The 26327-nt window shown below is 42.0% G+C and overlaps 2 protein-coding genes across 9 annotated transcripts in view; one reads left to right on the top strand and one right to left on the bottom strand.

Annotated features, from left to right (window-relative positions):
- The window catches only part of LOC125771157 (protein yellow-like), a 486298-nt gene extending 474047 nt beyond the window's left edge, over positions 1-12251 (top strand). For 5 of the 7 annotated variants that reach the window (XM_049441543.1, XM_049441542.1, XM_049441541.1 and 2 more), the window contains exons 2-4: positions 5622-5738; positions 10390-10782; positions 10846-12251. In XM_049441543.1, the coding sequence (XP_049297500.1) occupies positions 10412-10782; positions 10846-11989 (1515 nt within the window). In that variant the 5' untranslated portion in view covers positions 5622-5738; positions 10390-10411 and the 3' untranslated portion in view covers positions 11990-12251. Of the gene's footprint in view, positions 1-5621; positions 5739-5768; positions 5922-5949; positions 6083-10389; positions 10783-10845 lie in introns of those variants that run through there. The other 2 variants (XM_049441546.1, XM_049441544.1) reach the window with 2 other exon arrangements.
- LOC125771153 (opsin-2) overlaps positions 1-26327 on the bottom strand; it is a 53178-nt gene that overhangs the window by 15062 nt on the left and 11789 nt on the right. Inside the window, exons 1-4 of one of the 2 annotated variants that reach the window (XM_049441532.1) lie at positions 19135-25641; positions 2187-2696; positions 1963-2119; positions 327-512 (exon numbers count right to left, since the gene is read on the bottom strand). In XM_049441532.1, coding sequence (XP_049297489.1) covers positions 327-512; positions 1963-2119; positions 2187-2382 — 539 coding nt within the window. In that variant the 5' untranslated portion in view covers positions 2383-2696; positions 19135-25641. Of the gene's footprint in view, positions 1-326; positions 513-1962; positions 2120-2186; positions 2697-19134; positions 25642-26327 lie in introns of those variants that run through there. The other variant, XM_049441531.1, reaches the window with a different exon arrangement.

Here is a 26327-nt window from a genome sequence, read left to right as displayed (position 1 = left end):
TCAAAGGCACTTAAAATAAACACACACCCGCAAATAAACAGATTGACATACCGGTGGGTAAATTGCAATGAAAACATGCAATACCGATCGGTAACGGACGCTTTGTTTACCCAGTGGGTGTCCTGCGTCCATTACATAAATATTCATCACAGCAACTGTATCCGTTACGAGCATGGCGTGTAGCGACGGTCACCAAAAAAAAAGCCACAATCGGTAGTGAATTTGTCTTCATTGCAATAAAACGGATGTCACCGATACGGGTGACGGTGTTGGTGCGTTGACAAAGATGAAAAGATAAATGCACGAATGGACCACCGGCCACTTACCTGTAGAACATAAAGACCACCAGCGCGTTTCCGATAACGCCGAACAGCATCATCAGGAAGTAGAACACGGCCAACCCGTAATGTTCACCGGCCGACGGTGGTTCGAACTGGAGCCAGAAGGGATTGATTTTGGCCACAAACAGTGGATCCACCGGGAGCGCGTATCCGGACCGGACGATGTATTTGCTGTTTGTGGAAGAGAAAAGAGTGTTCGATGAAAAATATGGCGCGTTCCAAATTGTACCGCATTTCCTGCTTGTTTTCTGATTGAAGATGAACGGACGAACGAACGGAAGGATTCGGTTTAGGAATAAATTTTGATTACAACAGACTAACGGCAAAGCATTTCAGGGTCCAGCGACAAAAAAGTCGCTGTTACCGTCAAATGCTCTGTGTGTGTGTGTTTGTTGTTTGCAGCGTTGATTTGACAACGCTGTGTTGATTGAGTTTCACAAGAATTCGTACACCATATCGTTCGCTGTCTCCAATCGTTACTGTCGGCATACAAAAGAAGACGAACGCGACAAACGGAAGGACAGGACCAAATCGTGGCACATTACAGACATTGCAAAACCGGTCGCAACATCCAATTCGAGTATGGAAGGTTATGTGCTGCCAGCTAAGGATCATCGCGTCCATAGCAAAGCGTCGGAAGGACATTCGAAAGATTAATGGAATGGAAACATAACAACGCCAGTCCAAAAAACCGATAGCGTTATCTAAAAATAATACCTCCATACGCAGTTGGACATTCGTTAATGGAGCACCACATCGGGAATACAGCAGTACGGGTTTTTTTTTGCTCTGGCAATTTTGCTGTGCCAAACAACTACCATAAAATATTAAACTCGCAACAGTCCCTTCACACACCGGGAAGCGGGTGTTCGGCATCGTTATTATATTGTGTTTCGCTGTTCTTCCCTATCTGATGGGAATCCCTTGCCGTGGTGTATAAACTTTTATCGTCCTTGTTGAAAGTACTACACGCTGCATATTATCCCTCCGATCTCTCTCACTCTCTCTATGTCGTTTTGGGTCAAAAAACTTGTCCGGATTGCGAATTCGGTATCTGCAAGTTGTTAATTTGTTTTCACGAATCTTGCCGCGATCGTTATCAATATACAACTCCCAGCGGGATTTTTCTCAGAATCTCTAACGCCACATCAAATGTAACGCCACACCTGTTCCGACCGCAGGTGGGCGAAAGTATCGGAAACCAAAATCTTCTAAAAACTTTTTTTGTTACTATCGTTGCAGATGGTTAAACTGATAGCAAGGTTTTAAAGCATCGGTTCTAAATTAAACCAATAAACACATAACTTTTGTGAGGTTTCTGTGAAAGGGATTCCGCAACAGGGTAACTTTGCACAATGCGGGCTGCACAATTTGTGGTCTGTAACGCTAGAGTCCATGTAAGTGGAGCGTCGTTAGCGCCATTTACAAAGATACCCTTGATACGATAGGAATAGGTTTGAAAATTCGTCCAAACAGTTCATCAATTAGGATCACCCATCATCGAAAAGGAAAATCCATCGTGAATCTCGTGCAATTAGTGAATTACCAAGAAATTCCCTGTTTCCGATCACAACCTAAATTGTTGTTTCGCCACCGTTTTTGTGGTATTTATCTAGCTCACCTCCATAGGACGCTGTTGTCAGTGGCGTTGCCGCTGGTTTCGTTGTACACTGATGGTGTTGTTGACGTAAGGTCATTGGTATCTTCACGAGATACGCTTACGGATGGTACGGCGGCGATGTTTCGCAGCAGTTCCGTTGGCTTCGGTTGTGCTGTGTCTATCAAAGAAGGAAAGGACCGTACGTTGTAAAGCACTGATGAATGAATACCCGGCAGCGTTCTTACCCAGCTCGTTGAGTGTACCTCCGGTTGCCATACTTCCACCCGAGCTCACCCCGAGACTAATGCCAACGTTGCTGAGGACACGCTGAGGATCCACCATGTTGTAGCTGGCACTGCTGTTGGCAACCGTAAATCCAGTAACCAGCAGCAGAACGACGGTCCATACGTTGGTCGACATTCTAAACAGTGGACTGTTCATTTCCGGCAAGCGTACGCGTTGGACGCTGGCGTTCTTGTTGGCGTGGAATCGTTACAAGCGTTTGCTAATATTTTCCTTCTAGCGCGTCCGTTCGTTCGGTAATCTTTCACGTACCCACACTTTTAATTACACGAACATTACCGCGTTCTGAAGTCGTTTGCTGAAGGTGTCAATTGATGAGCTTCTGTTCCAGCTCTTCCACACTGCTCTGTTCCATTCAGTGTTTCGAGAGGATTCTTCTACGATGGATGGATTAACGAAGCTGAGGTTCCATACTGCTAAACCGGGTTTGCGGTGAGTTTGCTCCAAAGCTCCTGAAAGGAAGAACGACAACAAAATTTAGCAAGTGTATTACGGGCTAGTCGAAACCATTAGCATATTTGTAACAGATATAAGCCATGGCTTCCCATAGAAAGTAGCTGCCGTCCATGAAGGAAATACTGTACTGACGCTCCTCAGATTGTTCAATGGGATGATGATAATGGCATAAGAACAAAAGCGCACGATACCACACATAGAGATTCATCCCTTTTTGTCAACTTTTCAGTTTTTGTTCGTGTGCTTGTTACGGAAATCCAAACAATGCTCTTTTCATTTTTTACATACAAACCACAGTATTGTTGAATTGAGCATATTTTGTTGAATGTGCTTGGATTTATCACAATTCGTCGGACCAGTGAATCCGAATTATCATTCTAATGATTTTTATTGAATTATTATGAAGAGAGGGAGAGAGAATGAAGAAGTTTGGAGAAACAATTGTATGATTAGAAAACTTGATGATCCTTTTAAATATATTTAATTCAATAGACTTTGTTTCAAACAGGTTTCGGATAATTCGGTGGCATTGGTTAAACTTTTATGTGATGATTTTTAATTATGTAAATATAAGTTTTCCTTTTTAATGTAAATGGGTTTCAACAACATTTTGAGTAATAATAAATGAATTAGGTTTCATTTTACTTTATGCTCCACGTTGTCAGGAGCAAGATGAGTAGGAAAGAGCAGTAGGAAAAGAAAGGATCACACAACCGTCGTGCATACCATGATGGTGCCCGGTGGATCATCACAGTCACCCAGATAATAGTTTGACTGTCCACAAGGGCAGAAGCACCCAGATAACGCTCATGGCAGGCATAGTTTAAATGACATCAAGAGCAGATTTGAATCACGCAGGAAAATTGAAAATGAAATCCTCTAAAGAAAAGAATTGATTTTTTTAAGCAGTGCTCTGTGCGAATTCTGTTTGACTCGCTTGAAGCGTTACAGAGTTGGGTGATTTTTCACTTACTAACCATATTCTTTTCGATTGTATGTTCAGGTTTTCCGGACGTTCAATTTGAATGATGTTTTACGAGTTACATCCGGACATCACTAATAACATAAGCTGTTTCCGTATTCTATTTCAACTACAATTTCCGCATACGCTTTTCCACAGCTCTGGTAATGATTTGGTGTAGTTGAAAGGTTATGTAGCCGTCCTCATTATGTTGCATTTTCTGCATCGGTTACTCGATAAGAAGTAGTTTTCTGTGGCTGCTTTTGGGGATTGGTGTCAGTTGACGTAAGACGCACACTACTTTCCCTCAGTGCTTTAGTGTACCTTAAGCCACCCTCCACCGGTGTCTGGAGTTGATGCTCCGATATTAAAATGCGTGCCCGGTATGATTTCCAGGCAAACTTTCCTTCTCGTCAAGTCGAATAATGAACCCGTGGTTACCACAAATTGATGGTTTAGCAGAACGGAAGGAGTTTTACGGAACCTCATTAAAATCTTCAAAACGTGCAATTCGTAGCTAGCAAGGTCTGCAGATACGATGAGTGCTAAACAATACAGCAAACAAAATAGGTATAGCAAATAAAATCCGATCCAATATAAACAAGAACACACTCCACAGACATGCGGAGGTAGTTTGCCTGCGTACCGGACGGCTGATTAAACAGACCATGTTCTAGTTGTAACTTGTGGCCTTCAGCTTGAGGGCAACGATTTATCATTGCTTCACGGTGGTTAAATTCTTTCGTGACCCGTACCGGATAGTTTGCAGCTTATTAACCCCTTGTCAAACAGAAGTTAGTCTACCAACCTCTTCAACCAAGATCCATGACCCTTCCCTGTCGCTGTCATAACTTTGCACTGGAAGGAGTGAACAGATAATATATCTCACTACGCAATCATAGTTGGTGCAATCAGAGCACCCAACTAGCCAAACTCGGGTAGCTGTAACAACCAGAGGTGATTGATGAATTTTGTACAGTTTTGTCTCACATCAAGCTTCCTTCAAAGGCAACCTTCGAATGTTCGAGATAGGTTAGATGAAAATCGGGTATTTAGCCAAAAAGGATGAAAAATTAACAAACCAACCGGTTGATACAGCTTCTGCTCGAAGCGAAATTTGCCAGTCTTAAGGCGACCGATTAGCAAGAGGTTATGAATTTTGGTAAAGCATGAAGAATGGTTTCCCAATTTTGTAAACCATCGGGCTAAATTGCGGTACAGATTATTGCCCTTAAGGAGGGAGTTGCGATTGTTGTGCGGAGACAAGAACGCAGATTGACAGTCGTGCACCGTCATCGTCGTCTATACTGGACTCTGACACCAAAATTGCTGATCGCCGTGGGTTGTGGTGCGACAGTTAGCACCGGCGTACCTTTGATAATTGTTCAGAAAATCGACTTTGAAACTACGAAAAATAGCCCGCTGAAAAAATAATTAAGTTTGCCAATGGTTAACCACCGGGGCAATGGGTTTTCTTGGGCAACATCTATTTCTTTCTTATTTGACTAAACAAACATGTATAGCTGCTGTTAGGTATTAGTCAGTACAAGCCGCTCGAACCCTATTTTTAATGCCAATATTTGTTATAGAAGATCCTCGAGAAACAGTTCTTTTAAACGATGCTTATTGCTATACTACCTACTGTAGTTAACTGAACCAAATGAAAGCGAGATCACAAGCCGCGCTATTCGGCCGGCGGGTTTCATGCTTAGTAGATCTCGCAGACAGGCTCCGCCGATCGTTTGATGGCGTCATAAGCTGGCTCTGCGCACATGGCGGTATGGGGAATACATGCACACGCACAGAAAGGCTACTCGTTTCGGTCAAACGAGCTTAAAACCGAAGCCCAACTCGTCTGGCGGCATCATTTGGAGGTGCGTTGTGAACGCGATCGGACACAACAATCCGTCGACAGCTCTTGTGTGACACGTGTAGCATTAGTGTGTGCGTCCGCTTAAAGGTGCGTGTGTGCGTATGCGTCCAAAAGCTCTCACTTTCGGTGGGACCATAGCGAAGTAGTCGGGGCTAGCTTTGGACAGATTGACAACTTATCGGAACAAGAAGCAAAAATATCTGCGTAAGTGAGCAATCTTTTTTTAGTATTCGCTTCACGTGTATGTGTGTTGCAAAGAAGTGAAGCTGGTTGATAAAAAGATTCTACAAGACACCATTTTGTGTGAAGCGTATTTCTTCGAGTCGTGACGTTTTCTTCTACTGCCAATATCGATCTTTCAAGAATAAATTCGATTTGCTGTGAATAGTAATCTCGAAACTTGTTCTCCTTTAGCTTAAAAAATCGTGGAACGGAACGGTCACAGGAAATATCTTGCGGGAAAAGTAAAGCGGAACTAAAACCGACCAAAGCTTGGCAGCGGGGTTACTGAAAACCCGAAATGCAGGAAATAGTGCATCAGAAATTACGTATGCAGAAACCAGTTTTGTCGGTTCACTGTCAGGTTTTGCTGTTTCGCTTTACGAACAGACGATTTGAAGGCGAAACACAGTGGAGCAAGGTTTATTATTCACCCACGCCGGGACGAACTTGAAGCGGTCGGTTTCCAATTGCTAAGCTAGCGCTAAACCTCCGCCGGGTGACATAATGTTTTGGCTGCTTCCCTGCATACGTTTTTTCCCAGTGGCAAAACAGCCGGGTGTTTAGCTTCTGTACAATCCCGCATGTAGGTGAAAAGGTGAAAAGTTGGTTTAATATTGTACCTACTATCAAGAGCTTAGTGTAAAAAGAGGGAAAAAGAGCCCAGCAAATACATAATGCAGTTTCCAGTTTGAGAAACTGGAAGCAACGAAATGAAAAGCTTGTACGGAGTGACTGCAAGATTATTCGGTGGTTTCCCGTAACTTCTCTAGTGTGGTTTTCTTTTTTATTTCAGCAATTGCTGTCATGCGGGTGCATCATCTTTCTTGTCTTAGCCTCAAGCGAAAACATAGCATAAAAGCAACGCTTAACACGTACATGACGCATATTACTGCGGCGCATAGAATTGCATTTTGGGGTGCATTTTCCCGTGACATTATAAACAATGCCGTGTGTCCGTGTGTAATTGTCAACCGAAATTGCTCAACCACACTCAGGATTAATTGGACCGAAACCCCGTTGCCGAAGAAGCATCATTTTGACACACTATATCCTCTATCACTCACACTTATGTCACGCCACACGTTTAAAGTGAACGGTGTTCATGTGCAATAGGACTGGGTTTGATTTAGATTTCGAGATGTCAGTTTTTTTTTATTTTATTGCACACCTTGAAAGCACCACACCGCACTCTGAAAGACGCGAAATGGAACCTGGGCCACGATTAATTGCGTGTCTCGTTGTTTTTTGAAGTTTTACTCGTTGTACGGCGTAAAGTTCGCAAAGGTGAACACCTCTTTGGCAAGCGTTGAAGCATAATGATTCAATTTAATGCAAAAAAAATGAACATAACTAAATCCGAACGATTTAGTAGCCGTTTACCATGCCCGAATATTAGAGTCACGACCTTACTCAAGACATTTGTCAGTAGATGGACTGACGGTTTTCAAAAGTGGAGCACACAACGGCCGACCTGTTTCTAGCAAACGGCACCAAGGGTTGTTTTCGGTTCGGCTTCATCGAATAGTTATCGCGCAGGAACTTGATGTGGAGTTGGTTGTGGGGGGCGTTTTCGTTGGTCAGAAAACGGCCGCCAATATCTGGGGGTGCAAGGCCATCGAGTTCGACCACACCGAACATAGAACGCGTTCGTGCGTAGTACAAGACTGGTATAGAGCGGCTAAAGAGTTACCTTCTGTTTCTTCTTGTAGACGTGCAGGGTATTCTTTTGAACAAGTGGAGCATGTGGCTAGTGTTGCACGTGGCAAGGTCAACGTGTACTCTTTAAAACGATCTTTACCGGTTTGCATACTGTACTCGTACGAAATTGCAATAATTTGCCCAAATGCTGCAGCCTGTGGGGAGTTTGTTCCACGGCTTTCAGGGTGTAAAATATGCGCTTCCAACATCCAGCAGTATCCGCAATGCAAAACGCTTTAACATTATTCGTGCAGAGGAAGATTTTACATTCAAATTAAACTTTTCTCAGCCCGGCATGTTCCGCGCTGGTACTGGACGCCATTAGAATTTGGGTCTTTTTTTGTGGTCGGATAAATGGCTATCGGCAGTTACGGTCCAGCAGATTCTTTGTGCAGGCGAAGCAACAAGCGGTCTCTAATGAACGCAAATCTAACGACACCAAAATTGTAAGCAATCTTACAGCTGGCAACAAAAGGAACAGACGCAAGCGAGTATTCATCCACGTTTTCAAGTGCAGGCCGTGTAATTATGGGAAAGTAATGGTGCACAGCGTAATGCTTAATTCGTACGCCGGAAGGTTTTTCCCCATTTCCATCCCTGTGGACAAAGTTTCCATCCCTCCAATCGGGGGACGCGTAGGATAATTCCACTATGCTGTGTTGTTGTGGGAATGGTTTCACTATCTGCCATGGTAATGTTCGAGCACGGTGTGCTACTCTAGGGTCCAAGAGGTGGATGAAGTTCATATTCAGTATATCCGGTTTGCCCGTGCTACTCCGTGGAGAGAATCCTCCGTTGAATAAATACGCTATCAGTCAGTTTTTGGTGAATGCTCCCGTATCATGTTGAAGCACATTTGGAACGAGCAGTGGTTGTCGTGTTTACCGTAGGAGTAGCTTGTTTCAGAAAAATTTCCAGTATGGTGAACATCTCATGGACAAATCAACATTTGCCATCAGCAGCCACTGTTGGTTTTGATTTTGCCTTTCTTCCCTTTACACGGGGTATGTCTTTTCTCGCAAGCAAAACTTCCTACCCAGCAAAACAAGAATCCGTTTAAGCTTGAAAATCTTCCATTTGTCCAAACAAACGGTCGCTCTTGTGCTAGTGGACGACGCAAAGCAACTCAAGGGGATTTTCCAAGCTGCAGTAAATCCAGGGACAGAAAATAATACAAAAATGGTTTGCAGTTTGGATATCAAAAACGGCAACCCAGCGTGTATTTGTATGTATTTTGCGTAGTAGCGGACCGTGTAGTTTAACATCCTCTAACCTCTGAGTCCTTTGTGCTGGACTGATGGAGTCTGTTTATGTCTTTGACATTTTTTCTCTCCAAAAAAAAAATATCTACAACCTGCTTCGTGTGCGCCCTCTTCCCTTCTGACAGGCTAGTAAACGAATTGGAGAATGAGCAAAAATTTAGCGAGACCGAACAATTTCAACAACAAGCGCTTTAGATGTGGTCCAAACAAATAAACAAACAAACATACCAACACCATCATATTTGACCGTTTCGCGGGCAGTCGTCTCGACCAAATTGCTAATGAAAATTGTTTCATTTTCGAAACGAAAATGTTAATCAAAATTGAATCTTTATTAGTGCAGTTCCAAGGAGCTAACGGAAGCCAGTTCGGTTGGCACCCAATTTCGCAGTAGTCACCATAACGCGTTCATTATGTCAAACGCCACTTTTTGCATTTCTCGTTATAATGGTGATGATTTATTAAATTTTAAAACCTCAGTTTATACGCGAGCAACAGGATCACGACCCTTTAATGGCGAAGGTTTCCTAAATAACAGCTTCATCAAACTCGGTCCAACCCGATGTCAAAGCGTCTGACATTGTTCTTTGCTCCAAGAGGAACGATTTTCGGAAAGAGTTTTCCACACGGTACGGGAACTTATAATAAGAAATATAATAAGAAGAATAAATTCGTCGAACCGTCGAACTGCGTGTGCTGCAACGTAAAACCACAACACGCCAGCGGATGAATTAGTCAGGCAGCTGGGAAATGTTCCGGCAGTTGCCAGACGATAAAAAAGGCAATGCATATTTTTGGAAGGCTAATTAGCTTTTACGCTCTGTTAGTTTTGGCTGCAACCCGGACGGTTGTAAAAGACGCTCCGCCACAAAAGAGAGCCCGTATTGTGTTGGTGATTTTGAGCGAAAGTCATAAAGCTTCGGGTGGTTTTTGGTGGAAAATTAAATCCTTCCCGAGGAAAATGGGCACGGCCTTTCGAGGTAGATGATGCGCTCCTACATCATTCTTCATTTCAAGCAGCGGATGTGTGAGAAGTATAAGTTTAACATATGATGTGTGCTTTTTCGTGCGGGATTTAAGGGTTCCGGGACGTCCATCTAAAGTCTGTACACCGGTCAGAAAAAAGGTCCCTTTAACCCACAGCTGATGGAAATTTAAAATCTGCCAACTTAATAAAACTCCAACAATGCCCCGACATTTCTGAGTGGAATCAATCATCTCCAAAACTCCCTGAAGGTTATTTGGGGGGGTTAGAAAATTAAACTTTTTGTTTTCCAATGGGTTGAAATGTAGGTAAGTTAGCAAGGGTACACAAAGCAGAATGTCGGTATTTTTAGTCAAAATTGAATATAACAGATGTTGTAAGTAACCCAACCCAACGTCGTCCAAGGATGTACCTCTTCCGATTAAACACGAAAGCAGGTGTAAAATGGGTTGCCATTTATTTCAAATCAAGCCAGATATTGAACCTATCACACCAGGTGGCACACGTCACGTCCAAATACCATCACTTCCAACTAATGACTATCGGGTAGAGGTCAACGTTTTCCCATCATGTCTTGTGCTTTTCATTGTTTGAAATCTTTGGAAATAAATTACTTTTCCTTCATGCTTTTTTTTGTAAAAGAGTTTTGCAAAACAAAACATTTTCATTTTCCTCTTTTCACCTACAGCTACACAACTAGAGAAAGAAGGATGTCGAACGGGAGACGTTTGTGGTTGGCGCTGGCCGGAGTAGTGCTAGTTCTAGCCGTGATTACCAGTCCGGTCGGTAGTTATTCACCGTTTAAGAAGGGACCGCAGCATGGTTCGTTCACACGAACGTCACCAGCTAGCGGTGAACGTGGCACGGTAAGAGAACGCGAGCGAGAGCGGGAACGCGAACAGGAACGCTTGGCAACACCTTACGTAGGTCCGCTGGTGGGACTAGAAACGAATGGAAAGCGAGCCGCCAACGACTTCCTTGAGGATGTCGGTAAGAACGTATTTGACACCGTTTACCATTGGAAGATGATCGACTTCATGTACCCATCGCTGCAGTTGCGTAACAATGCCATCAGAACACGGTAAGAAGATGACTGAGGCGATCACGCCCTGCACGACTAAACTAATGCTCTACTACTTCACAGGGAATTCATCCCGGAGAACAATCTACCGCTCGGTGTTGATCGATTCCGCGACCGGTTGTTCATTACGACACCACGCTGGAACCCCGGTGTACCGGCTACGTTGTCCTATCTGCCACTGCCTGCCCAGGATCGTAGCCAACCGCTGATGCCCTATCCAGACTGGAGTTATCATACGTCACCACGCAACCCAGACTGCTCCAAGATGATGTCAGTGTACCGCATCCAGGTGGATGAGTGCGATCGACTATGGGTGCTGGATGCGGGTGTTACAGACACCCTCACCAACCTGCAACAGGTCTGCCCACCCAAGATTATGGCATTTGACTTACAGAACGATGAACTCCTGTTCACGTACGTACTGCCAGCAGAACAGGTGAAAGAGGACTCACTGCACACGAACCTTGTAGTCGACGTTCGGGACGGCCAGTGTGATGATGCATTCGCATACGTTGCCGATGTCTGGCGTAACGGTATCACCGTGTTTGATATGCGCAAGTTCAAGAGTTGGCGCACGACGAACCATCTTTACAATCCGAACCCACTTGCCAGTGATTACAACTATCAGGAACTCAACTTCCAGTGGTCGGATGGCGTGTTCGGTATGTCACTTGCACCGGTACACCGCTCCGGCGATCGAATGCTTCTGTTCCACCCAATGTCCAGCTTCATGGAGTTCCAGGTGCCTGCCTCGATCCTGCGCAATGAAACAGTCTGGGAAGGATTCGGGCTGGCGGCAAAGGCATTCCAACCGGTGGGTACTCGGGGTCGGCTCGGACAATCGTCAACATCCGGTGTTGGAAAGAACAATGTGCAGTTCTTTACGCTCGTCCAGCAATCTGGTGTCGGTTGTTGGGATCTTGGCAAACCGTACAACCGCAACAACCTCGGCGTGGTGGAAAAGAACGCACAGAAGCTGACCTTCCCGAACGATCTGAAGGTTGACCGAGAACCGCAACAGTCGCTATGGGTAATGAGCAACAAGTTGCCTGTCTTCCTCTATGACAAGCTCGACTACACGCAGACTAACTTCCGCGTACTGATGGCGGACGCTCGTAAAGCTATCGAGAATACGGTGTGTGATCCACGTGTACCGCCAAGTTTGGCGTTCGATGCCGCCCAACTCGAGTGTGAGTTGGAGCTGTAAAAATGGGACGTGGAGCTGGATCCCCGTCCTAATTTATCTTCCCTTCGACCAACTACTAGCAGCTCCAAATAGCTTTCATGACACGGGTGTGAAGGCAAAACTATCATTACTTCGACACTTGGACCAATTCCCGAAACGATCCTTATTTATCTACCTTCGGGGCTTCCAAACTTTATCTCACTGCCCAATCGAACTACTTTGAACGCTATCGAGCGCGGTAAGCCATTGGAGAAATACATTCCTCTACCTAAGGACTATGGAACGCTTTTGCCCTCATTGTAAGGACGAGCCAAGCATCCGAAACAATCTTTAACCTTTACAGTGGGGAATTCACATGGGATGAATGTGGGCGAAATGGACGACAAACTTTTCTGAGGGGACTGCAGATAAATTTTACACGGTGTATGGTGTGTAATACCGAGGATAGAAACGACACAACAAAGCCCGGAAACGAAAAATGGCGGGGATTTAATCAGGACTTGTGAATGCAACGAACAATGTCTGCTTCTTATTGCTCTTCGTGTTCGAGGAGTTCATTCGACCAAAGTTCTTCGCCATCAGGTTGCCAAAGCTCTACGTTAATCATCTCCAAGAGGAATTGCATCGTTTCAATTGTGAAATTCGGCGAGATGGATGGGTCGTGGATGTTACGAGCAGCTAGACGAAGAATGTATCATTTTTCCACCGATACAACGGTTCAACGTCACTGCAATCAGGAAGACGTTATTGCGTGCCGCAAACTGCTAGCACCAACTGTCAGATGGGCAAAGACGATTCACCTGCACTGGAGGGTTGGAAGTAAATCCGTAATAAGAAAACAGGGCATCTCCCTACCATACAGTATCGCTTCCGAGTAGGATTGCACATGTTATGATAGGTTGGTTCAGCAGATCATGCATTCCACCTAGAGTTTTTCTAGTGGACCTGGAAGAAAGGAAAACCTCACGGTTTTTTCACGGAGATGGATTGTTATGGTTTGCCATTTGGATCAATGGACGATTGGTTACGTGGGATTGTGAGCGTACGTTTGTGTATATAGGATATCTTCACATATTTCATCCAAAATAGTGAAACTTATCCATTTCGAGTAAGCAGCTCTTCGTGGGTGGTAGCGTTGATTCAGTTACTGCCAAATCCTACTCTTAACTGATGTTGGATACTGATATCTATACATTCCGAACCCATGGTGGATCCAAAATCCAATTTTCAAACTCAGAAAAAAAACCCTTCAACCCTCACCCTATTCAATTATGCACAACCAGATTCGATGGAAGAGTATATTGCCGACCTTGTTTGCGGAAATGGGGGGGTTCTTTCTATTGCGGCTATGCAGCTTATGCGCATTATGCAGCTCTTTACCTTTGTCGTGCCTTTCGAGTGCATCACTCAATGCTGGTGTCGTCCAAAATATGGACTCTATAACGACGGCATGCGACAGTACTGTTGGTGGTTGTATTCCTGCATTTATCTTCCTTTCATTATCGTTATTTTAAAATGTTAATTTCATCGAACGAACGCAGACTAAAGAGGGATAAATCGTCAGTAGAGATTTATGGAGCCGTGTAATACCAAATCATCATACGGCAGAACGGTTTGTGTTTGTTAATACGCTAAAGCTAGCTAGCTGCAATTTAGTGTGCAAAGCAATTAACAGAATCATGGTAATTTGAAATAACATATCCAATCAAAGTTTTCCAGCAAGTTTAATAGTGCTCTATCATAGAGCAAGTTTCAATACGTTCCGCTACTACCTGGGAAGAGTTTGAAAGACACACATGAAAGAAACAAAGTATATGCAATTATTAATACATTTTCCACAAGAAAGAGTATTAAATTGGTTTGCTTCCCTCTACTTATCACGATGGGATTTGAACTCAGATTGGATGTGTAGTTGAGTGAAACAGTTATTCATCCCTATTTTGCGTTATATCTTTACCAAAAATTACTTTAATTTAATTGGTTTCCAATCACATCTGAAATCAGAAAGTAATATAAATACCTCAATTGGTTGTGGTTTTTGTCTCATTGATCGTTCCAACTAAAAACCATCGCTCCGTGGGGAATTAAAATAATAATAATACAATCGAAGGCCCTTTCCTATCATCAAAAAACCAGGGAGATTTTTAATTGCAGAAATCACTCAACATATACGGCTCCGACCATTTTAAACCACAACTTTGTCAAGTGAGGCATTCATGATTGTTGACACGTTATGAGTTTTAACATTTCGTGTAATTTGCAAATTGCTAGACTTTGCAGAAATGAGAAAAAAAAATCCTGAGGGAAATGTTTGTAATTTTTACCAAATGAGATTGATTCTCAGAATCATTGTTCTGGGATGGGATTTTTCAACGGAACAAAAAAAAATCCTACTAATTGGAAAATACTGGCGGTCAGAGATCCTGGCCCCGCACCGCACCAAAAAATGTGATAATAAACAATTGTATAAAAATTGGATTTAAATTAAGCTGTGAGTAAATGGGCATATTTAACGTCTTTTCATGTTTCATTAATCTTTTGCCTTTGAAGATAATGTGAAGTACCAGTTTGATTAAGCGTACTTACAAGGGAGAGCTGGGAGTAAGCATTTCGAATATTATGATTATGGTTTCATATCTCTGTTTGGTTTGAAAAAGGAATCTGGTGAACTCGAATGAACAAAACCGTGCTGTTTTTTATGACGATTTATTTCCGGTGATGTGTGCTTCAGATGAAAGACTAATTTCTAAAGCATTTATTTGGGGCTCTACTAGAGACACCTACTTATTTTTAAGGGTTTGCGTGTACTTTCGTTCTAGGCGTAAGATTGAATTTTCATCAAGAAAAATGACTCTCAGGCACGAATGTGTAGCTAGGCCGCAGCTCGTATTGGAGAATTTTAATTGAATAACTCATTCATGTGAAGCATGTTGACATAGGAAAAACATTGAAGAATCACATGTCTAAGGTATCGTTTACCGTTTGACACAAAAGGTTTGAAATGAAATGAAATTTGTAACTAAATCTTCTGCCTAGAAGCTGACATGACAGAACAGCGGTTTTGAGACGTGCTTTTAACAAACCCCTAAACCACAAGGGCTTTGCTACAAGTAAAGCTAGATAAATCCATCATCAAAGTGACAGAATGGTGTATGTACGTATTATTCAGTAGGCGCCATATCGCGTAAAAGGAAATGCATGTGAAAATTAATCCTTTGCGAGTGCTGCCATAAATGGTTGCAGGAAAGAAAAAAAAACACGCATACGGAGAAATCACCGAAGAAGCGTCGTTTATTTATTTACTTGTTTTTGGATATTCCAGCTGCTTTACCAACGAGTTCGTGTGCATAAGAAATTGTGGCTTTTTGCTGCTTTTCCCAAGCCAAGTTGTGGGTTTTCTTGTAGGTTACGTGTGTTTTTTTTTGTGTGCGCTAGAGAGGTAAGGTAAGGCTTTCATAGAATTCCTCTGAGATATGATGTATGCTTTCGAGTTTCGAACGAAAAGGCAAAGAAAATCGTGTTCATTCGTGTGTAAGCTAGTGCGTGGTTGAAATTTAGCACTTAAAAGCATTCGATGACTTCGAGAAAGTTGTGGAAAATTTCCACTTCACAACCAAGAACAGCATCCTGGAGCCATACAACGTGGGGAAGCTCTTTAACTTACGACACTACCTCACCTTGGGTGGAAGTGTTGCATTCCCGCAATTTCAGAGGAAGCTTATCGTGGTGTTAGTAGAGCGTGTTTACTGTTCTCTATTGCTTGTTTCGTAGATAAAAACGATCAAACATTATAAGCGAAAAACGTGCCCTCCAACGCATATCACATTCGTATGCGAGATGAAACATAATGCGGCCCCAATTTCTTCGAAGACACGCCATTTTCTCCGCCCACCATTTTAACCTCACCACAGGGTGTCTCATATTTGTCTTGTGGGTAGGCCAAACCACATTTTTGGGGGGAAAATTGGGAACAATCGTCAATGATTAAATCTATCATTGAAAATGATAAGGCGATTGGTTTCGCTTCGAGATTTTGCTTTGTGATATTTCATTGCATTCATTTAATCAAAAAAAGATTTAACCAAAAACCGAGAATGCCGGCATCTGATGTATGACAATCAATTGTTCTCTCAAGTAAATGAGGAAAAGATGACAGAATAAAAAAAGGGGGAAAAAACGACCACACTGTACAGATAGATCTGTAAGTCGCCTGCCTAGGTACGAAACAAAATAAAAAATAAGAAAATTTAATAAGACAAAAGCATCAAGAATGACAGATAGATCGTCGTTCTGCACTGGCGAAAAGATTAATTCCGTAAACCCTTTCTCGGGATTGTAATAAACAACAAAAAGGACGTTCGGGTAAGTTGTGACCATTACATTGCTGCCATACTACAACGTGCTTATTTTACCCCCGCAGTCGTAAAAATAGATTCGATCACGCCATACATTAAGTGAAGCTTGGCAAAAGGACATTCAAACCGTCTTGCTGCGATGTTGCGCTTGATGTTAGGTTATTATTGTTTGTTATGAAGACGAGACGAGACAGAATAAATCTTTATTCTTTTTTGGGAAATAGAAAAACCAGCAAAAGAAAAAACATAAAAATATCTCATTTTAAAATGTCACTTCTTAGAAACTGTGCCCAATTAAAGGGAGACATGGCAAATGGAAAACCCTTCAATGTGGTGAGTGGAATCGGTGGTGGGTGTGAAATTGACATACACAGGATTAGAGCAAACGTTAGAAATTCATTTTAGCGGATGGGAAACATCTTCTGCGCGAGGAGAAAATGCTCGCGATAGGACCATTCCTTCTAAAAATGCAATGAGTTCTTCAAATGCCGCGGGATAGCCACGAGTGGGATTAGTAGCGTTTCTAGCTATTGCTTGAGATCGCTTGCCATAAAAACGATAAATGGGAAAAATCTGTTCACCATCCCTAATAGAATAGCTAGAGGCCCATGCTCTCAACGTTTTGAGTTTTTTTTTCGTATCAGTGCAATAAAATTGTATTGCAGATTGTAGAATCTTCGTTTCATATCGTTCGCTTGTTTGCTCTAGTTTTGATTTATGTTGGATCGTAGTTGATTTTCATCATTGCACAATTTTCATATCTGCCAGAACGTTTGCTATATCCAACAGTAGTGGATATCATGCACATTATTTGTTTGTGAGAAAATTCAAACGATCGTATTTATTAACTGTTTCTTCCCTCTAGCTGTGGAAAACATCAAATGTCTTTTGTCGAGCATTCGGTTGACTTTTAACGAGTAAGTCGTTTTCTTTGATATCAACAATAATGCTGGCAAAGGAATTTAAAGGAAGATACAACATACGAGAAATGGAACGAAAAACGTCACGCTTTGATGTGTTCGAAACATTTGACAATCGACTAGAGAATACACATTTTTGGGCGTCAACATACTTAACCCACCACTGAACTTAACATTTTTTCTGCGTTAAACATTCCACCAAGACCAGGTTGTGGAAACCCAAACCGCACAATTATCGAACGCTGTTGATGTGCGACGAAGAATTTTTTCTGTCCTCTGTTTACACAGGATCTGCTAAGGCAACGTCAAGCCTCCGACGTACCCGAAAGAGATTTAATTTGCACGAAACAAAAGACCCACCAAGCTTCAAACGACACCAACACAAACGCGGAAAGCCACATTGCACGAGCCTAACGAGGCATAGGGAAAGTTTGAGAAGCTACTAAGCACGCACCCACTAAGGAATACTTTAAAGAACGATAGGAAAAAACTTTAAGATGAACACTTTAAACTGAACACTGACACATCCCCAACCTGTTGAACAGAATTTGGCAACACTTTTGTTGTTTTTTGGACAAGAAATACTGAAATTGCAAAAAGAGCACGCTACGCTATTGGATTAAGTATTAAAGCGTTACGTTTAAATGCGATGATGGGCAAAGTTTCAACGCACCTTTCATGATTCCAGGATTTGTTCCTGATTTATTTATTTATTCACAGTATATGTTTAGCAGCAGCATTAAAGTTTATTCTCGGACACAAAAAATGGTACACGATTGGGCAAATAGAAATCATGCGGTAATATTGATACTGTATCCCTGGTTTCCCTCTTTCTGGGAAGGGTAGAAATAGCAGGAAGTGTTCGGCAGTGGTGCAAAACAATATCGCAATACCGCCTATCGCAGCTGATCTCGTGCGTTGATAGTACGCTAGCGATTGAAGGTTTCAAATATGAAAAAAGTATGAACCTTCAAACAGCGGTATTGATGGAGATTTTCATAAATCATGGCGCATTAGCTCCAGGCTGCAAGCTAGCAGAAATTCATTTGATGGCGAGCGAAATGGATGTCCATCAGCAACACAAAAAAAAAACTTGATCAGCCCCATACGGTTTGCCTTGCTTGCTTGAAGGCTTGCCTTGCCGGAAAGCAACGGTGGAGAGGAAGAACGAAACATTTCGCTGTTTCAATTTTCCATGAAAAATGCTCCCGAGGGTGTGGAAACATGTCGAGAACAGTTACAGAACTTCCGTGTTTATGACCGGATTCGTGGAGTAGCTTCGATGCGAGATCCAGATCCCGAGATCCACGGTATTTGTTAGTAAACAGTGGAAGAATTTCATAACTGCCATTCGTAGGGCAAACTGTGGAAAGTTCCCTCCCGAGAAGTTGTGGGAGGTTGACAAATTGAACTTGAAAGGCAGGGACTAGAGTTGTGCTGGCTCGTTGACTCGGACATTCTGGTGGATGAGAGTGTGTCCGTCCAATATCTATCAATAATGTCATATTCTGTAAGTGAAGCTTTGTAGCATAAACACATTGTACGATCATTATCACGAGGGAGGAACAAATGTATCCATTTCCACGTAGATATATAGCAAACCCGGAAAGTTCACCTTAATTCATGTGTTCATCGTTCATAGTAGCGTTCCTGGTCTCTGTCGAGCCCACTTCAAGGCACATTGTGTCGAAAAGGCAAACGAACTTGTCGCCTTGCGTTGACACATGCTTGAGAGCGGAAGTTTGAAGCGGTTTCTCAACGGCTGAGTCTAACTTTTTTGCACCACACAGCAAAATTATTCCCAGTCGCGGAATTACCCTAGTCAGCATCGACGGACTTGATTCATCATTCGTACTTATCCAGCCAGAAGAATGAAAGTTGCTCATCTCACCTTGGATCCGGCCTTATTCTTGCTTCAGTTTGCTTCTCCACTAAGGATGGGTGTCACTTGAAGAAATTCTTCTTGCCCGGGTATATACGCTGGGAACGATCGTTTAACACTTTACCAGCTACACACGAACCGAGAGCACAATCAATGATACGAAAGCGTTTAAATCCACGCGTGAAGTGGCAGCATGTGAAAGCTGCTCAATTTTCTAGCAGCTCACGTCTTTGCGGTTAGCCACTTGATGCTTCCAACCTCTTACCATCCACTTTCGTCACACACTGGTTTGGAATAATTATAACATTTTGGAATAATAATTTCCCGCCCTGCCACACATCCTTTGAAGGTGCATGTAAACTAACTTCAATCACCACACTACCAGATTAAACGGAAATAGGGTTCAGTAAGTTTGGAAGCAAATTTCGTTTGCGCTTCGTTACGCGTAACACGAACGTCGACAAGCCGGGGATGATCCTTGAACGTATCCTGAGCAACTGCGATCCTTGCGCGCGAAAGCGTGACCGTAAACTGACTGAATTTTGTCCAGCGTCAGCGAATATCTAGCACCAACAGCAGCCACCAGCGATAGTCAAGCATTTGCAGACTCTTGGCTTGTTGGGCGACCCTCCCCCTTCGTGACGAATTTCCTCACTTTTTCCGACCGTCCGCACTGCGCACGGTGCAAGTGAAACCGAACGAGAGAAAATTACTCCGACGGATATCCTTCGTGCTTGTAAGCATTTGTGTGAAGCAAACCGAGCGAGAGTGGATGCTGCTCCATTTCATTCGCTCAGCAAAGGACTTCAATGGTCGCGTGTGTGGTGGTTGTCTTTTTTTCCAAACGTGTATTCCACAATCGTGCTCACTCTGTACTGTTCTCTCACTTTTCTTCTCTCGCAAGAGTTGCACCATGATAACACGCTATCAAATCGCACAAGTGTCCTTGTTTTAGGACACACTCATCCAAGAAAAAGGAAACCTTCAAAGATGCTCCTGCGAAACTCTTGCCGGCGTTAAGGTACTACAGCAAACCGGAAGTAGCCGCTCACTAACTTCGCAAAAACCACATCATCCATCTGCTTTTCCAGGCTCTATTGGGAAGGGTTTGTTGAAGGATTCTTCCCTTAGCTTGCTTCAAGAGCTTCTAGTCACTCGAATCGATCATGAGCTGGAGCTTTCTAGTACTTCCTTACGAAGGCATTTTGCCAGAGATCAGAAACACAATCTAGTCTGTTAAAAAGCAACAAGCAGGAGCCGGTTAAAGTTTGCCTTCAAATCTTTCCAGACGTTCTTGGTTTCGAATTCTACTTCAAACCCAAAAAATGCTTCAATCTTGTGGACCAAGCTGTCACTTTGCGTTGTCGCGAACGATAGCGCATTTTTGTATTTTCCATCACCGGGAAGATCTTTTGAGACGTCAATTTGAATAACCGCAGCATCGGGTGAATAGATGGTTTTCCTTACATTCTCGCTATACTGTCAATTGTGGGACAGGCAACGGTGCCGAGAGTCGAACTCCTTAAAAATTCTCCTATCATCCTGTCTATTGAAAACCGTACAAGAGAACCACACAAAAAAAACAGAAAGCAAAGATCAATCGTTTAGCAGGCTTCATATCAGTGATGCAAACACCATCTGACATTGATCCAACAGAAGTTTCATTACCTTTCTCCGGTACAAATTTACACAAGTTCCTCGATTGGCATGGTGTCATGCTTCGGATCATCGTCCAGGACAACCGTATTGAAGCGTGGTACAGAAATATACAAACATCTCGTATGAGATTGTACGATCCTCCCTTGACTCGTAATCGTAAAGTGCAGAAGTTACCTAACTTTGCGCCTTCAAGTATTGCCCGCTGTATTGCTATCACCATCGCCACGACCTGTTGTTCTAATACGTAAACACAAATCGATGAAAATGTTATTTCTATTTCGATTGTGTTGTTTTCCTTTGCCTCTTGGAACGGATGACACTTTCACATCTCCATTTTCTTGCCGACAAAAGTTAACGAACTGTAACGCTGGAGAATTCTTCGACCGGCACCGGCATAGTAAATTAGAAAAGGCAAAAAATGTTAACTTCTTTCTTCGCTCATGATTAGCATACTTCAAGATAAACACAGAGTGGGAATCAAAGCAAATCTGAAACATTGTCCGTAATAGAAAGTCCTTCTAGTGAAACACATTCGTTGTGGATGAAAACAAATGAGAAAATGGTGCGTCTTTAGATCGGAAGTGTGGGTGTTTGAATCGAAACAAGACGGTAGAAAGGATGGAAAATATCCAAGAAATCACCTTTATGATGGATGAGGCGGAAAAGAATAAAGATGTAACAGCCACAACCACAATGAGTGATCAGTGCACAAATGGAAGGCATTCAAAGCTCGTGAGATTGAATGGATGAGAAAATAACGAAGTCGAATGAGATTAGATTAAATTAAACCGCGGAAAAAAGGGTAGTGAAAATAAAGGAATGGGAAGCATATTAATTCATTAAATCATTATTTCCAGAATGCAGAAGGGAATGTGTGATGGTGATGGATAGAAAATAAAGGTAAGTAAACGGGAAAGCAAAACCGAAAGGATAAAAGAATCGCCTAAAAGACAAATCTGTAAATAAGGGAAAAGAAAACGGAAAGGTCAAACAGATAAGAAAATTAAATCACGTATCGCGTGGTGCTAAGATGGTGCAATACAAATGATGATAACGTGCACAAGTGTCCATGGGAAAAGAAAAATAAACGGCAAAATGGATTAAAGCGAACGAAAAAAGAAGGGAATGTTTTCATATGAAAATTGTAAGTCCACAAATGAATCGTGATGAACTTACATTGGCAGCAAAGTTACTTCCTACAGCAAAACTTCCATAATTCTCATCTCTCTCTTTGCATTGGAATGTACAAAAAAAGCGGCAAAGCTAGTTTCTCGAGCGAGTAAAGTTAACGGTTGCCAATCGATCACATTTTAGAAAAACAACTCCGGATCTGGCGTCTTGTCTCCTTGGTAACGTCCAGTAGCGTTTTAGCGACAGTGGGGAGTAACAGTAAGGGAGAAGTTTTCAACCAAAGGATGTACACAGACTGATGCTCTACCTTCACTTTACGTACACTTAACATAGAGTTAGGTTAAAGAGAATTTCGCTTCATTCTCACCCATTCACGGGACTGAGTGTGCTTTTAGTTGGAAAAATATCCTGAAAAAGAATATGGTTTGTGTGGAAAATGGGTGATAATTTAATTCTGGAGCATCCTCACAACACGTTTAAGCGTAGGAAACTCTGTCTCGGATGAATGTGTGGTAAAAAAAAGTTCATGAAATATTAAACACGCTTGTTTGTGCTGCAAAAGTAAACACGATTGGTAAATCTGTTACATTATAGATTGGATGTAATTGAACTAAAGTAGTTTGTAATGAAAAATGTTACGTGATCACTATTTGAATGAAATTAATTTGTATGAATTGGCCGAAAAGGAAATTTTAATTAATAGCCTACAATCTCCAGAATACTTAGTATAATGGCAATTGAGTCCATATGTTGGTAATAAACCGTCTAACTTTTCCAACTCTAATCATATTACGTTAGATTACTTTTGAATGATTTGTGGTCGAGTAAATCAAACGAATCCTTCCCCAGACGTTCATCCCTGCCGTTCAATGTCTCTGGAGAGGTATTCACTAAATAACTTCTTCCATCGTGGTTGAATATCGTTCCACACTTTGGAGCTGAACCTTCTCCTTTGAAGTGAAGGAGCTTTACATAACCTACCCGAAAGCTTACTCGATTCCACCTACTCAAAAGCATAACATAAACACTAAACCTCATACCCCCTGAAATTTATAGGAAATGGACGATTTCCTAACCCAGAACGAGACAGACGGGATTGAGCGATGGATGGCAAGCTGTTGCGCATCAGCTCCATTGCAAATTCCCATGCCACTACGGTGGTGATTGTGAGCGTTAGGTTTTCCCATTCCGGTTTGACGATATTGAACCTGTGTTCCGGATAGGTTTCCGACGTCCGAAGACACGCATCGAAACTTTTTCACCCAAGTCAAGGGCATTGATGTCCGGCTGGAACACATTTCTTAACGCAACAAATGGGACATCCAGTTATCGCATCATGATGATTGGATGTGAAGACAACTGATGTTAGGAAGCCGCACGCGAGAAGTAGTGAGGACATGAGAAATTGGAGGCTAATGATATGGAACGTAAATTGGAAAAACAAAAAAACTTTGGTTGCTCTTGTGACATCTTCATGCCACCATTCTTGTGACAGTGGCTAAAGACAAACACTATTGATAATTAATTTGAGTCAAGAATTCAAGGACACAATCATTCGACGGACATGCCGGGACTGAACAAAGATCTTGACCGGCTCTTTAACCTCAGTTAATTCCTCAAGCCTTTTCAGGTTTTTCTTAGTGCCATTTCGTTAGATTTGTATTGCACTTAAAGGTACATGGTGGCATGGACCTCGGCATGCTACTTTTGACGGTTTATTCTAAACGATTTTAATGAGGCAAGTCACTGTTTGATTGGATTGGTAGTGTTGTTGATCTCGAGATACTTCGGAGAAAAATATAACAAACAAATATTTTCATCTTAAACGTTACAAAGTTCCCGTTAGGCAAAGATTGGAATTTCAAGAAATTCACAATGGTATGATGTTTTTTTTTCTGCGATAGAATAAAAAAGGAAACACAAACGAACCAGTTTACGAACCATGTTATTGCTTTACGGTCCTTCCGAAACACTTCTCGGTAGTTGAATGTGCTAAGGACACGTTAGTAAACTGTTTCAGGATTGCCTACGTGAATAGATGGTAAACAGATCTGTTGGTACCCGTGTTAGGTTTCCTTCACAGCTATATTTGATGTTGGTACACACTTCTTTACATGAATTTAAACGCTTTATCGCAGAACACCTATTTAAAGAACATAAAAAATTTATCCGTTTTGGTTTTAGGGGCTATCGTGGTGGTGGAATTTACACTAGAAGTTGATTCCAGCAAATTCACCAACATGAAATCACCATCTAAGTTCATTGGAAGACATCAGTTTACGCTGAAACTGAGACAAATCATTTTCCGAATAATGCAAAACCGTACAATCAAAGGAAAAGTACAGCGATACTATCAGCTACGAAGATTTAAATATCATTTCACTGTAATCAGTAATGTAAATAAAAAGCGAATGAAACGACGGAATTCGCACAGCAAACCACTGCCTCGGCTTTTCACACTCTTTTGCATCGAACTCATTTTCTTGCATACAAGTGTTGCTTGCAACCTGTCATACTGAGCCATCGCATAGTGGGTATATGTTCGATCATAAAATCGTAAATGTAAATGGATATAAAAAATGTTTTTTACTTGCACCATTTTAACAACATAAAGGTAAAGGAAATAGGTGTCTTTTAATAAAAAAAATAATAAAAATTAAAAAAAAAAATAAAATAAAATAAAACATATCCATATTCCGGGCGCAAAGGAAAATTCATTTGTATTAGGTTAAGCGCGAATAGATGCATCCAACGCAAAGAATGTAAAAGCCCATTAGCATTCGCTCATTTACATTTCCACCGGTAATTTCACTCATAGATAGATCCACATTCAAATCATACAAACGCGTAATAACCAACAGTCGGTAAAACCATATCCTTGACCTTACCGATGCCACAAACAAACCAGGATTGCATAGAGATTTCATTTATTCATTTAGGACAATCCTATCCAATTTTCCAGTGGACTTGCAATAAATTGCTGTTCCACACCGACTTTCCAGGATGGGTAGTGCATGAGGAATGTCCTGTAGTCATCCTGTTTGCATTTCCACGTGCACGCTCATCTATCTTCGTAAACAGTAAAACGATGGTCACCCAATGGTAAAGAGCTTTATCGGGTTTGTGGTGAGGAAGTAATGCTGCTTCATTTTTAATCGTCCCCCCATTCACCCTCAATCTCCGCTACCTTCCGCGAAAAAAGGACGTCGTTCCCGCTTGTGTGACGTTGTTAATGTGCCGATGGACACAACAATCATCCCCGCCAGGATAGAACGTCGATGGCGCCGATAAAGTAGAAGAACCGTCCGTGTTAGTTTCCCCAGCTCCGAGCATGGTCGAGGGAGCAAGTGTTGCACTTTGTTGGGGGCGTTTGTGTGTTTGTGTGGAGGGCGTAGAAACGAGCCCCAAACGCCGACCGATGTCGGGTGAAAGAGATGCAACGAAAACAATATAAATCACCGCTGGCCACGAAGATTGAACCAAGCACTTAGCGAACGGCATACGAACGTACGAATGAATGCAACAGCTGACGCAGTCAGTAAAAAAACAGTACTTATAAACAGTACGCCCGTCAAATCCACCTGCGAGGCCGACGGATTGGATACGGATTATATGCCGTATTGAAGTTTATCGATAACCGAAAATATTGAGATATCGCGGCATATGTCTTCATTGCTATTGAGTGTGATTGGCACGGCAATTAGCACATATGGTGATCGACAAAACATCCGTCGAAGAACGAGAAATAAATAAATCTAAAATTGAAATCAGGTATATCAGTTAAGAAAGACTGGACTATTTTACAGTAATATAAAACCGCAATAGTTATAGCATTTAAGAAAAAATAATTAAAAATTAGTATAGGGTATAGTAAAACAAAATCGGATTCGATGTTTTAATTAAAAAAATTTTTTTTAATCATTCAATACTATTATACCCTGATTAGAGCTTTACCAGGTGTTTTAGCTAGGGAAGTTTTCAATACACATACATATTTATTAACAACAAGAACAAAATGTCACACTCATGCTTTCGTTACGCGCGAAAATACGTCAAACGTGACAATTGCAACAATCAACAAATAAATTAACGGTTTGTCGAATGGTTCACATTTTAGGCTTGCGTGTTGAAGTGTGCGATGGTATTTTAGCTTCTCTTCCAATGTCACCAGCAAAAAAACTGTTTATGTGCTGTGATGTCATGCTAGTTTGTGACGATCAGTTGTTCATCGCCAATCAGTATTGAGCACTTGCGATGTAATCGAAAGGAAGAAATTTCATAAAAAAAAACAACAAGAAACGGAAGTTGAAGCACATATCTGGTAATATAGGAAGGAATGTTTAACAGATAAGAAGAACCTGTTCCGTAAAGTGAATATCGGACCCGATGTCAGTTATCCCTTCCTGGGCGAT

The sequence above is a fragment of the Anopheles funestus genome, chromosome 3RL (genome assembly GCF_943734845.2).
Source record: "Anopheles funestus chromosome 3RL, idAnoFuneDA-416_04, whole genome shotgun sequence".
Classification (NCBI taxonomy): domain Eukaryota; kingdom Metazoa; phylum Arthropoda; class Insecta; order Diptera; family Culicidae; genus Anopheles; species Anopheles funestus.
Note: the sequence above shows the minus strand (reverse complement) of the source record. Positions and strands in the feature narration are given on the sequence as shown.